The sequence below is a fragment of the Kockovaella imperatae genome (genome assembly GCF_002102565.1).
Source record: "Kockovaella imperatae strain NRRL Y-17943 chromosome Unknown BD324scaffold_8, whole genome shotgun sequence".
In the NCBI taxonomy this organism is placed as follows: domain Eukaryota; kingdom Fungi; phylum Basidiomycota; class Tremellomycetes; order Tremellales; family Cuniculitremaceae; genus Kockovaella; species Kockovaella imperatae.
Window position 1 is genome coordinate 504,016 of NW_019028948.1, and position 10,150 is coordinate 514,165.

The window sequence follows — 10,150 nt, forward strand, 5'->3', positions numbered from 1 at the left end:
AGGATCGAGTTCAACAGCGAGATACATTTCACGTTTGGATCATGGTCAACGGCGTCCCGCAGGGGAATCAAATGTATATATACTGGGCTCATATTAGAGAATGCATTGTCACCAGCCTCGCCTATAGATACCTTGAGCACAGATCTGGCCTCGCATTCCACGTCCACCTACAATGTCCGCCCAAACCCTAGCCACAACTCTGGAGGGTCATGAAACCCCCGTCGAGAAGGCCTTGACCCCCTCGAATGCTTCGCATTGCACGTCGTCAGAGTCTCGTGGCGATGCAGATGCTGAGGCCCAAAAGACGGTCGGTGATGAACCCGAGGACAAATACCTTCATGGCCTAAAGCTTGTCCTGGTATTCATCGGTTTATCCTTGGCAGTTTTCATCATCATCCTGGATCAGACTGTGGGTGATACTCAGGGAACCGATATGAAGCATCGACTTACCATCTCGCTTTAGATCCTCGTCCCCGCCTTACCCATCATCGCTTCCTCATTCCATGACGTCAATCAGATTGGTTGGATCAGCTCGTGAGTCCACTTCAGATGTGGCAGATACCAAGTCTGAGACTCTGTCAGGTCCTACTTTGTCACTCAATGCTCTTCCATTCTCCTCTGGGGACAAGCCTTGGCTCATTTTGACCAAAAAGTGCCACTCCTCATCGCGATTGCGATCTTTGAGGTCGGCTCGTTGATCGCTGCCGTGTCTCACAATTTCGTCACTCTCATCGTCGGAAGATCCATCGCCGGTCTAGGTGGAGCGGCCATCATGGTCGCGACCATGAGTATCTCTTCAGCCGTCATTGAGCTCAAGAGACGACCAATCTTTTTCGGGTTATTCGGAATCATCTTTGTCATTGGTTCAAGTCTAGGTCCATTGATAGGAGGATCATTGACGACCCATGCCTCATGGCGATGGTGTTTCTGGATCAATCTTCCCGTCGGTGGGATCTCTATGGGCGTGATTGCACTCGTTATTCCCAAGCTCGAACGACCCGCTCTGGCCGAGAAACAGCCTTCATTCGCCACTCGAGCGCTCCAACGAGCTTTCGGTGATTCCAACCTCCTTCGAACGGATGGATTGATCTCCAGGATTGTATCACTCGACTGGATTGCGACTGCAATTGTACTTGGTGGTGAGTACAGGAGCTCTCCATTCCCATGATTCAGGTCTGATCAGACTCTTGTAGGTATTGTCAGTCTCACTTTGGCGTTGATCGAAGGCGGAGCTCACGGTTGGTCCACTCATACCGTCATCATTGGTTTCACCATGTTTGGAGTCTGCCTCATCCTTGTGATCCTGTGGGAAGTTCTCGTCATGAAAGAAGATGGCATGGTTCCGCTCCGAGTGACGAGATTCAGATCAGTCTGGGGATCATCAGGTGTTGCATGTGCCCGGATGATGAGCGCGTGAGTGATATGTGGTGGTGCATTCTGTACATACATAGCATCATCATCTGACGATCGTCCTAGTCTTTCCATCTTCACGTACTTGCCAACTTTCCTCCAAGCGACACGACACGAAAGCGTGAGTGGCCCATAACTGAATGTGAAAGCTTGCTGACAAGATCACAGTCATTGAGATCAGCCATTCAAACGTGAGATAGCCCCGGCCTCCTTCGTCTCTAGGGAAGCAACCTTTGCTGATGCTTCCTTTCTCAGTCTCCCATACGCCATCGGAATGGCCATGTTTGCCCTTATTGGCGCTGTCATCGTTCAAAAGTCAGGTCGTTTCAAGTGGGCTCTCCTCCTCGGAACAGCTGTCTGCTCTATCGGAGGTGGTCTCTTGTACACTCTGGACGTGCACTCTTCCTACGCCAAGATTGCCGGATTCCAAATCGTCGCGTGTCTCGGCGCAGGCCTTGTCATGATGAACGCCGTTCTGGCAGCTCAAGCTGAAATGGATGCCAATGGGTTGATCAAGGACATTCCCCAAGCTACTGCCCTCGTGACCCTCTTTCAACTACTCGGTGGAAGTTTTGGTGGATCCATTGGCGGGGCCTTACTTTCTGGAGGTGTCAGACGATACGCTTCGAGTCTGCCTCATGACACTGTCGTTGCGCTGGCACAGTCTGTCGACAGTATTTGGATGCTATCCGGTGAAGCTAGGACCATCGCTGTTCAGGCTTATGCCCGTGCTTCCAACGATGTGTTCCTTGCGGGTGCCGCGGCCGGTGTCGTCGGGTTTCTGTTTGCTTTGATCTGTAGGGATAGAAAGTGAGTCCTGAACTCGTGTGGTCCGGCCCCCGAATCTCGCTGATTATCCATCACAGTATCAAGGGAAAGGAGTATAAACACTAGACATTGTTCCATATAGACACAAGGGGATTTCGATAATCCAATGCCCAAAAGCTAGAGCAGCAGTAAGACCATGCATACAAGAATGATATCGAACAGCATGTATGGGGTACAAATGCCACTCTGCCACCCCTCCATTGATCGTTCACTAGAAATTGCTGATCGGCTCCGGGTGTCCACGCGGCTGATTTTCCAAAGCTCCGTCACTTTTTTTTATTCGAGAAAACCCTGAAAGGGCGTTCAATTGACCAGCCACCCCTCCCTCCTTCACTTCTGATATAATGTTCAACCTATCTTGTTCTATTCAACGTTGTGCATTCTACATCACACATCCAGCACTATCACCTGTTCCCGAAGCTCATCAACAGCCAAGACAACCATCATGGCCCCTGCTGCGCCTTCCTCCACAGATGCCTCAGGTCAGTTGCTTCTTCATGAGGATTGAACGATCTCCAGCTGACGAGTTGAGTCCTCCAGGCTACCCAGCTGAAAAGTACTTGCAGAAGAAGGGTCTGCTGGGATTCGGAAAACCAGGCAAGGGGTGAGCTCAAAGAGGTCAAGCCGGCAAAGGCAGTGAGGCTGAAACTCGTCTGTGCAGACTCACCGTCTCACCGACCGACAATGCCCTATCACCCTGTAGTGCAAAGTTGAACGGGGCCAAGCAACGACATTTTTCAAAGTGAGCGAAAGGATTTTGCAACTTCCTCCCCGTCCAGATCCATACGATGAATGAAACCAATGGTCGTCGCTGACCATCTTTCTCTCCTTTGTAGGGGCAAGCCCACCAATATCTCCTCATCCCTCTGCAATGTCGCCGCTATTCGATCCGTCTCTTCAGCATCTTACATGTCCACATCCTCTACCGCTTCGGAGAAACCCAGAGCCGACTTTTGAGACCTGGACATCGATCAGAGGGTGAGACAACAGAATAGATGAGACGTCATCTGGTCCACGGTCCTCTCCACCTCGATATACCTCCCTCAAAAAGCCGCCACCTGAGCGACAGATCGAACCCAAAGCCAGAAAACAAAACCAACATCTGTACACGACCTCATTTGTATCCTCTTGTAAAAGCTCTACCATTCACTTCTTATCATAGGTATCATGCATGCGTTACCTAGCTACTCTTACGAGATGACTGAGGAAGCCTGCATGTCAGAGCCTGATTCCTGTCTAGATGAAGGCTCGCGCGATGGGACCACTCGACGATGAGAAGGCCGGTTGCGCACCTGTAGCACATATTCGTCGTGGGGAATCGAGCAGAGCCGGTAATCTGACAGTACGGCACCCTAAGGGCGATGAGACCGAGGCTCAATCCATCTTCAGACCAGATTACGACGCTCACTTGCTTCCCTGCCGTCCCACTCAGCTCAAAAACCTTTGATCTTAGCCCGCTTCGTTTGTTTTCATGGTGCTTTGTGTGGAGACAACGCCCTTAGCCCGAGAGGCAAGAGAACAGAGGGTAGGTCCTTCAGCGATCGGTTCCAGGAGGCAGCTCACAGAGATCTCACGGCGAGTATCGGGACTTGAAGCGGTACACTTCTTACGTTGGCATGTCCAACAGATCAGATGAACCGGCTCGTAGGGTCGCGTTACCGTCAAGGGAAGGCTTCATCATGGTCAAGGCTCCTCAGAGACGTACTCCTTAAGATACGTCTGTACCCGCACGGGATAATCTCGTCGCTGATGTCCATCACTGCTGCTGTTCGCTTCGGAGAGGCATGGACGTATGATACGTGTTACAGGTCATGCATGCGCGACGACCATCCTGATATAGAGAGTGTCGTATCCTCTCTCTGTCCGCTTCCGGATCCCACTGCCCGTCCAATCAAGAGTAGATTAATTTACTTCTTCTTTGGGGCTTTGGTGGAGATCTCCTCAACTTTGAGACCTGAACATGGATTATCAGCCAAGTCACGATATGAGGAATGACTGAAAATGAGGCGGGACATGGAGCAGATCTTTCTGATTCTCCAGGATGTGGAGAGCTAGGAGGACGAGCCCCAGGGATTGGCTTCGGACTAGTCCTTGCCAACCCGAAGGAAGCCGCCCACAGCCATTGGCAGGGCAGAAAGCCTGCCAAACAGCATGCGGTCAAGCGTTCCCGTGCACGCCTCCTTCTCGATCCCTCTTTGCTGCCGCTGCTCCGCTCTCTTAGCCTAGAAAGACCACTCACCAGGGGGTAAACTCTGCTTCAGTTTCTCGGCCTTTTCAGCATCGTGCAAGACCAAAGTGTAGAGATATCTCGAGCATCGGATCTTGAATTTGGTAACGGTAGGAGCGGATCGAGCGTTCTTGACCTTTTGGCTGGCCGAGGTCTGTTTGGAAGGTTGGAGAGTGGTCTTCTTGATCCGTGCGGCTAGGAAAAGACAGGGAGTCAGCCGGACGGTTTGTCGAATAGAGGCTTTCTAAGATGCGGTCCGGAATGCTGCAGCTGCAATCCGCACATTGTCCAGGATACGAGGTTGACGACGAATGGAGATGCTTGTACTCACAAGTAGCGTCCTTTCGACGAGCAATCTCGAGGAATCGCTTAATGTCCTGAACTTGTTGAGGCTGCGATGAAGGAAGAATATCAGCGACCTGTTGAAAAGACACCAGGGGAGGGGCCAAGCAGCTGGTGCAGCTGGTGGATGATCGTAGCGAATACCTCGCAGTACATCTGGACAGAGCTGCACCTGCTTTCCCTCCTATCCATCCACCACTCACCATGATGAGATCTGCTTTGTCAATGAACAGAACTGCAACCTATAGCTCGAAGCTGCCCTCCTGAGTATAGACTTTTGGGCGAAAAGACGGTCGAAAGCAGGTCAAAAAATCGGCGTTATACGAAACGCCGCAGGGTGGGAAACTAGTGATTCCAACGAATGTGGCACCCCTTCAGTGGAGCTGTGATGCGTCGCAGACATCGGCGATAAGCCCATTTTGGAAAATTGCCGAGGTGATTAAATCCGATCGAGTCAAGATGCCGCCCATGACCTCGACAGACTTTCAGTTGGATTGCCTGGAGCGCTCATCTCAATTCCTTCCTTCAATTCGACAACCTTCGACAAATAGATCAAAATGGTGCGCTAGGTTCCTTTCTTCATCTCCTCGCTCACAGGGGCATCACGTCCGTCGTTTGGACTCGACATTGTACCGTCGCCGGAGACCAAGACGAGAACCAATTTTTTTGAACGAGATGATCGGTGCATAGGAATTCTTGCAGCCCGCGAGGGGACAGAAGAGATATATGTCCCTTCGCACGGCCTCTGGAAACCTGAAACCGCCTCGGTGCAAAATGTGTACGAATCGCAAGATTCTTACGTCTGGTTGTCTTTCGCTCTTGAGCAGGAAACGCACGGCATTTGGACATGCTTGGGTTTCTCTGCAATGATGGACGATAAGGACAGGATCTCAGGAGGGTGAGAGGGAATGACGGTTGCTCGAGTCTTTCGGCTCGAGTCAGCATAATTCTCACTTGCCCTTCTTATGATTCCTACGACGGACTTGAAACCAGTCCTTGCTGCCGGCCAGGACAACGGTCTTTGGATCCTCTTTGGTCCCTTCTCGGGTCCGGGCAACGAAGAACGGGGTGATTGCCCAATTGCCCTGGACCTGATGAATGGATCTCTGAGCGGACAGAGCATCGAACATCCTAGGCTTAGAGCTCCGACGTGATGCCCCTCTGTGCTTTATATCCAAGTCAGAGTAGTAGTTGACGTCGTCTCAATGACCATTTGCAGCCCAAAGCCGCCAAGGGAAAGTCCAAGCCCGCCGCCGCCCCATGTGAGTGTGAACGCTTCTCTGTCGATGTAGTATTTTACTGACTCGATGTTTAGACGGCACCAAGAAGTCCACCAAGACTGCCACTAACCCTCTCTTCGAGAAGAGGTCAAAGTCTTTCGGTATCGGTGAGCTCTCAATGGTGTCTGGCGCGAGTACACTCAGCTCATCCTCCTCAGGTGGTGATGTTCCTCCCAAGACGGACTTGACCCGATTCGTCAAGTGGCCCGGTTACGTTCGTCTCCAGAGACAAAAGGTCATCCTCAACAAGCGACTCAAGGTGGGTACAAGCGTCTGAGGGTCCCATCACGCCTCTGAACTCGTCGCAGGTTCCTCCCGCTATTGCCCAATTCTCGCACACTTTGGACAAGAACACCGCCACTCAGCTCTTCCAGCTCTTGAACAAGTACAAGCCCGAATCCAAGCAGGAGAAGAAGGCTCGTCTCTTGTCTGAGGCCGAGTCCCGAGAGAAATCCGGTGACAAGGCTACGACCCACCAGACCAAAAAGCCCAACTACGCCAAATACGGATTGAACCACGTCGTTGCTCTCGTTGAGGCTCAAAAGGCCAAGCTCGTCGTCATCGCCGACGATGTCGACCCTATCGAGCTTGTCGTCTTCCTCCCCGCTCTCTGCCGAAAGATGGGTGTCCCGTAAGTCTCGCAACGACATGCGCCTCGTCAGCCCTGACCCTCTTCATCAGCTACTGCATCGTTAAGGGCAAGGCCCGTCTCGGTCTGATCACTGGCAAGAAGACCTCCGCCGTCGTTGCCATTGACGAAGTCCGATCCGAGGACAGTCAAGCTCTCGCCAACCTCGTTTCCGCCTGCAAGGCCAACTACCTTGACAAGGCCGATGAGATCCGACGAACTTGGGGAGGTGGTATCCGTGGCAACAAATCGTAAGTGGTGTCGACGGCCATGTATCTTTGGCACTCGAGCTTATCGTCGTTTGCAGCATTGCCATGCTCCGAAAGCGTGCCAAGGGTCTCGGACAGGACGCCAAAAAGATCGACATCAGCTTGTAAGGCATGGTTGGACTACCTCGTTCAATGGGATGCTGTGCTTTACGGATCGGATAGGTCGTCTTTCCGTAGTGCGCAGATGTATGATATGAGCATACTATGGGGCCCAATCGCTTTTCAGTGCTCGGCAGTCGCTGCAGGCGCAAAGTTTGATCGTTCAAAAGTTAGGCCTATTGACGCATCCCCGCGGCGATCGCCGTCTTTGAAGCTGCATGCATGACTTTGGGGCGGGCGAATTTTATCATACGCTCAAACCTCAACGTGTTGGACTATAACGTCGCTGAGATATCATAACCAGTATTGAAGACCCAGCAAGCAATCCAGAGTGAAGTTGGCGCATTTGACCTCGCGGATCTCGCTCGAATCTCCGATTGCTCTTCGCTTTGACCGATTCACAACCAATTAGGACTCGCAGTACTACAGCCTTTCTGGATACTCCCTTGATTCGCATCTGCCTCCGACCAGCTTGTCAGACATCCCAACTTTTACCGCACCATGGCATCCACATTAAACGTCGAGTCGCCTATTGGCGCTTCAAGCTCAGGTGATGACAAGCGGATCACGTTGGACCAGCTGAAAGAGCACACTACGAGAGATAGTCTGTGGTTGTTGATTCATGGAAAAGTGTACGACGTGACAAAATTCCGAGATGAGGTGGGTGGACATCGCAATGAGACGTCTCACAGAAGTGGAGCTGATAAGTTACTACGTAGCACCCCGGTGGAGATGAAGTCCTAGTCGAGGAAGCTGGTGAGTCCTGGATTTTGCATCATCAAAGGATCGAGGTGTATTTTACCTCCTGTCACCGAGGATGAGCCTACCTTCAAGGTTGCGATGCTCATGCATTTCGACTCCCTGCGATCGACATAACCGCTGAAAGCGCTTTTTACTGATGTCCACTCTAGGCCACGATGCGACCGAGGCCTTTGACGATATTGGACACTCACCAGAAGCCGACAGCATCATGGAGAAAATCCTGATTGGAGAGTTCAAAGGCGTAAGTTCTACACTGTGACCCTCGTCGACTGTTCTGTTCTCGCGCTGACGCTGCTCGTGCTTCTAGGAGAGCAAGAAGAAGGCTGCGCCAGCAGCACGGGCGACTGCAGGTCAGACGGCGAGCACAGGAGGGTGAGTAGTACTACTATATCGGTACATGACCTAGTACCGCACGCATCGGGCACTCACACGTCGCCGCAGATTCCCTATCTGGGTTATTCCTGCGGGTTTCGCGGTCGTGTATCTTGCATGGAGAGTCTTCGTGGCTTGAGAATCACAGTCGTAAGACTGGCAAGACGAGTGCAGTCGTGGGAGTTGTGTGTCAAAGGTCGATTCCACGCAATGGTCCTCTCCAGTCATTCCGTTCTCCGTCTTTTGATGATCATATCGTATACAAAGACACTATTTCGGAGTTTCTGCATTACTATGCACGGCGAGACATTCACGCATAATACGACCATTGAAGGTCGTCCACCCCAATACCCCGCGCCGCATCACGCTCATCGACGGGAACCTTCTCTCGATCTGACATCGCCCAGCGCTCTAACACGTGTGACAATCTCGTCCGTTGAGCCCATACCTCTGCCCACTCCCTCCCTCTCCAGTGCAAAGATGAGATCGTCCATGGTTAACACCTTGTCATCCGTGACTTTCCGTTCTTCCCCACCTGCGTCTCGTGCCACGACGATTTCTCTCCGGGTCGGAACTGAAAGCCGAGGTCGCCGTCTCGCCATCATTGAGAGATCACCGTCTGCCCCTGCTCCATCATCAACTTGTCCACCTTTGCCGCCGCCCTTGTCCCTCTTTTTCTTCTTTTTCGGTAACGGTGTCCCTGCGTTCCCCTCCTGTTTACTCGATTCTCCTGTTCCCGCGCCACCCTCCTCACCTTCTCCTTCTCCATCTTTCCTCTTTCGCCCAGCGAGAGGACTACTGACAGGAGGTACAGAAGTCAGCCAAGAGTACTGCTTCTTGCTAAACATTCCGGCGCTCCTCATAGCGGTCGCATTGGATAATTTATGAGCCACCTCGGCGGAGACGTCTCTTGCTGCCTTTTTTCCAGATTTCCGACCACTTGAGGGCGTTTTCCGCTCGCTCACAGCTCCAAAGACTGGCGGAGAATTTCCTGTCGATGTGCTGGCCTTGATCGGCGTTGCTGTTCCACTTCCCCCAGCGACTCCATTGATCTCGGCATCTTCACCATTCTCACCATTGGCCTCTTCTCCTTCTCCGCCTCCTTCTCCTACATTACTAGGCCCACCGCCACCTGCTTTGGCTGCGATCTCAGACGCGACGATCCTCTCTGCCCTCTCTTTAGCCCTTTGGAATTCTGCTTCCCTCGCTATCCTGTCCATTCGGTTGGCCCTGAAGCTCTGTTCCGCTTCTTTATTCTCTTTACTCAGAGCTTCCAATACGGCATTCGGATCAGAAACAGCAACATGAGACCACATAGGCTGACCAGTGGATTTGGATGGAGGTGGAGCACGGACATGAGATGAAGTCGTACGGTGCAGTTGGGCAGCCATGGCGGAGGATATAAGGGAACGGAGACGAGCTTCGGCGGCGAGTGCAAGGTATGTCAAGACATCCTCGTCGATCATCATAGAATGTTCGCGGGCTAGTGATTCGAGGCCATCGGTCAATGCATGAGCCTATCGTGTTGAGCGAACCCAGACTCACCCATTGACTCTAGCCTCGCTCGCAACACACCTCGACCAAATAGATCGGTTGATTTACCTCCATTTGAGCCGAGAGGAGACGCGTGAGGGACGCTGTATGGTGTGGAATGTGCTCCTTGCTGAAGATAATCAGCTCTTAGCACTCTTCGGAAGCCTCAAGTCCCACCTTCGGGGCCGCTGGCTTCGACGCCAGGCTCAGAGTCGAGGTCGAGGTCGAGGCCACAGGATTACCTGTCCCAACACTAGGTGCCGATTTTCCAACTGGCGCATTGTCCAGTACTGGAATTGGAGCCTGAATGGATCCAGGAACAGGTCCGTTAGACGATCCTGCTGCGGCCATCCTGCCCAAATACCTCGTCGCTCGCCAAAAGGTGAGATATGGGTGATGA

At 52.3% G+C, this 10,150-nt stretch overlaps 5 protein-coding genes across 5 annotated transcripts; 3 read left to right on the top strand and 2 right to left on the bottom strand.

Moving 5' to 3' along the window:
• Nucleotides 1-172: 172 nt before the first annotated feature.
• On the top strand, nt 173-3,424 carry BD324DRAFT_656831 (major facilitator superfamily domain-containing protein; the record flags this gene model as incomplete). The annotated part of the gene is made up of 11 exons (XM_022018849.1): nt 173-409; nt 464-534; nt 583-1,139; nt 1,194-1,413; nt 1,477-1,531; nt 1,579-1,601; nt 1,666-2,220; nt 2,638-2,720; nt 2,779-2,842; nt 2,900-2,980; nt 3,075-3,424. The coding sequence occupies 11 exons, from the start codon at nt 173-175 to the stop codon at nt 3,193-3,195; spliced, it is 2,067 nt and encodes a 688-aa protein (XP_021870501.1). The 3' UTR covers nt 3,196-3,424.
• Nucleotides 3,425-4,032: 608 nt separating this feature from the next.
• Nucleotides 4,033-5,082, bottom strand: BD324DRAFT_628713 (ribosomal protein L38e). The gene is made up of 4 exons (XM_022016138.1): nt 5,011-5,082; nt 4,797-4,857; nt 4,478-4,660; nt 4,033-4,192 (listed from the first exon to the last, which is right to left on the bottom strand). The coding sequence occupies exons 1-4, from the start codon at nt 5,011-5,013 to the stop codon at nt 4,146-4,148; spliced, it is 294 nt and encodes a 97-aa protein (XP_021870502.1). The 5' UTR covers nt 5,014-5,082; the 3' UTR covers nt 4,033-4,145.
• Nucleotides 5,083-5,305: 223 nt separating this feature from the next.
• Nucleotides 5,306-7,337, top strand: BD324DRAFT_628716 (ribosomal protein L7Ae). The gene is made up of 7 exons (XM_022016139.1): nt 5,306-5,367; nt 6,027-6,069; nt 6,123-6,194; nt 6,246-6,346; nt 6,396-6,718; nt 6,769-6,966; nt 7,023-7,337. The coding sequence occupies exons 1-7, from the start codon at nt 5,365-5,367 to the stop codon at nt 7,090-7,092; spliced, it is 810 nt and encodes a 269-aa protein (XP_021870503.1). The 5' UTR covers nt 5,306-5,364; the 3' UTR covers nt 7,093-7,337.
• Nucleotides 7,338-7,339: 2 nt separating this feature from the next.
• Nucleotides 7,340-8,471, top strand: BD324DRAFT_494885 (putative cytochrome b5). Its single transcript, XM_022012940.1, has 5 exons — nt 7,340-7,743; nt 7,803-7,839; nt 7,995-8,086; nt 8,153-8,217; nt 8,287-8,471. Exons 1-5 carry the CDS (start codon nt 7,585-7,587, stop codon nt 8,354-8,356), a joined length of 423 nt encoding a protein of 140 aa, XP_021870504.1. The 5' UTR covers nt 7,340-7,584; the 3' UTR covers nt 8,357-8,471.
• A 114-nt stretch (nt 8,472-8,585) lies between these two features.
• On the bottom strand, nt 8,586-10,101 carry BD324DRAFT_651644 (hypothetical protein; the record flags this gene model as incomplete). Its single annotated transcript, XM_022018365.1, has 3 exons — nt 8,586-9,700; nt 9,763-9,880; nt 9,928-10,101. The coding sequence occupies 3 exons, from the start codon at nt 10,099-10,101 to the stop codon at nt 8,586-8,588; spliced, it is 1,407 nt and encodes a 468-aa protein (XP_021870505.1).
• Between the last annotated feature and the right edge of the window lie 49 nt (nt 10,102-10,150).

What these genes read in the sequence shown, in the direction of transcription:
- BD324DRAFT_628713 (XM_022016138.1), bottom strand. An exon ending in TCGTCGAAAGGACGCTACTT is followed by an intron (nt 4,661 to 4,796) that starts GTGAGTACAAGC and finishes GTCTTTTCCTAG; the next exon opens with CCGCACGGATCAAGAAGACC. An exon ending in GAAGCAGAGTTTACCCCCTG is followed by an intron (nt 4,193 to 4,477) that starts GTGAGTGGTCTT and finishes ATCCATGTTCAG; the next exon opens with GTCTCAAAGTTGAGGAGATC.
- BD324DRAFT_494885 (XM_022012940.1), top strand. Translation starts at nt 7,585, where the DNA reads ATGGCATCCACATTAAACGTCGAGTCGCCTATTGGCGCTTCAAGCTCA. An exon ending in TGACAAAATTCCGAGATGAG is followed by an intron (nt 7,744 to 7,802) that starts GTGGGTGGACAT and finishes GTTACTACGTAG; the next exon opens with CACCCCGGTGGAGATGAAGT. An exon ending in AGTCCTAGTCGAGGAAGCTG is followed by an intron (nt 7,840 to 7,994) that starts GTGAGTCCTGGA and finishes TGTCCACTCTAG; the next exon opens with GCCACGATGCGACCGAGGCC.
- BD324DRAFT_628716 (XM_022016139.1), top strand. An exon ending in CAAGCCCGCCGCCGCCCCAT is followed by an intron (nt 6,070 to 6,122) that starts GTGAGTGTGAAC and finishes CTCGATGTTTAG; the next exon opens with ACGGCACCAAGAAGTCCACC. An exon ending in GGTATCCGTGGCAACAAATC is followed by an intron (nt 6,967 to 7,022) that starts GTAAGTGGTGTC and finishes CGTCGTTTGCAG; the next exon opens with CATTGCCATGCTCCGAAAGC.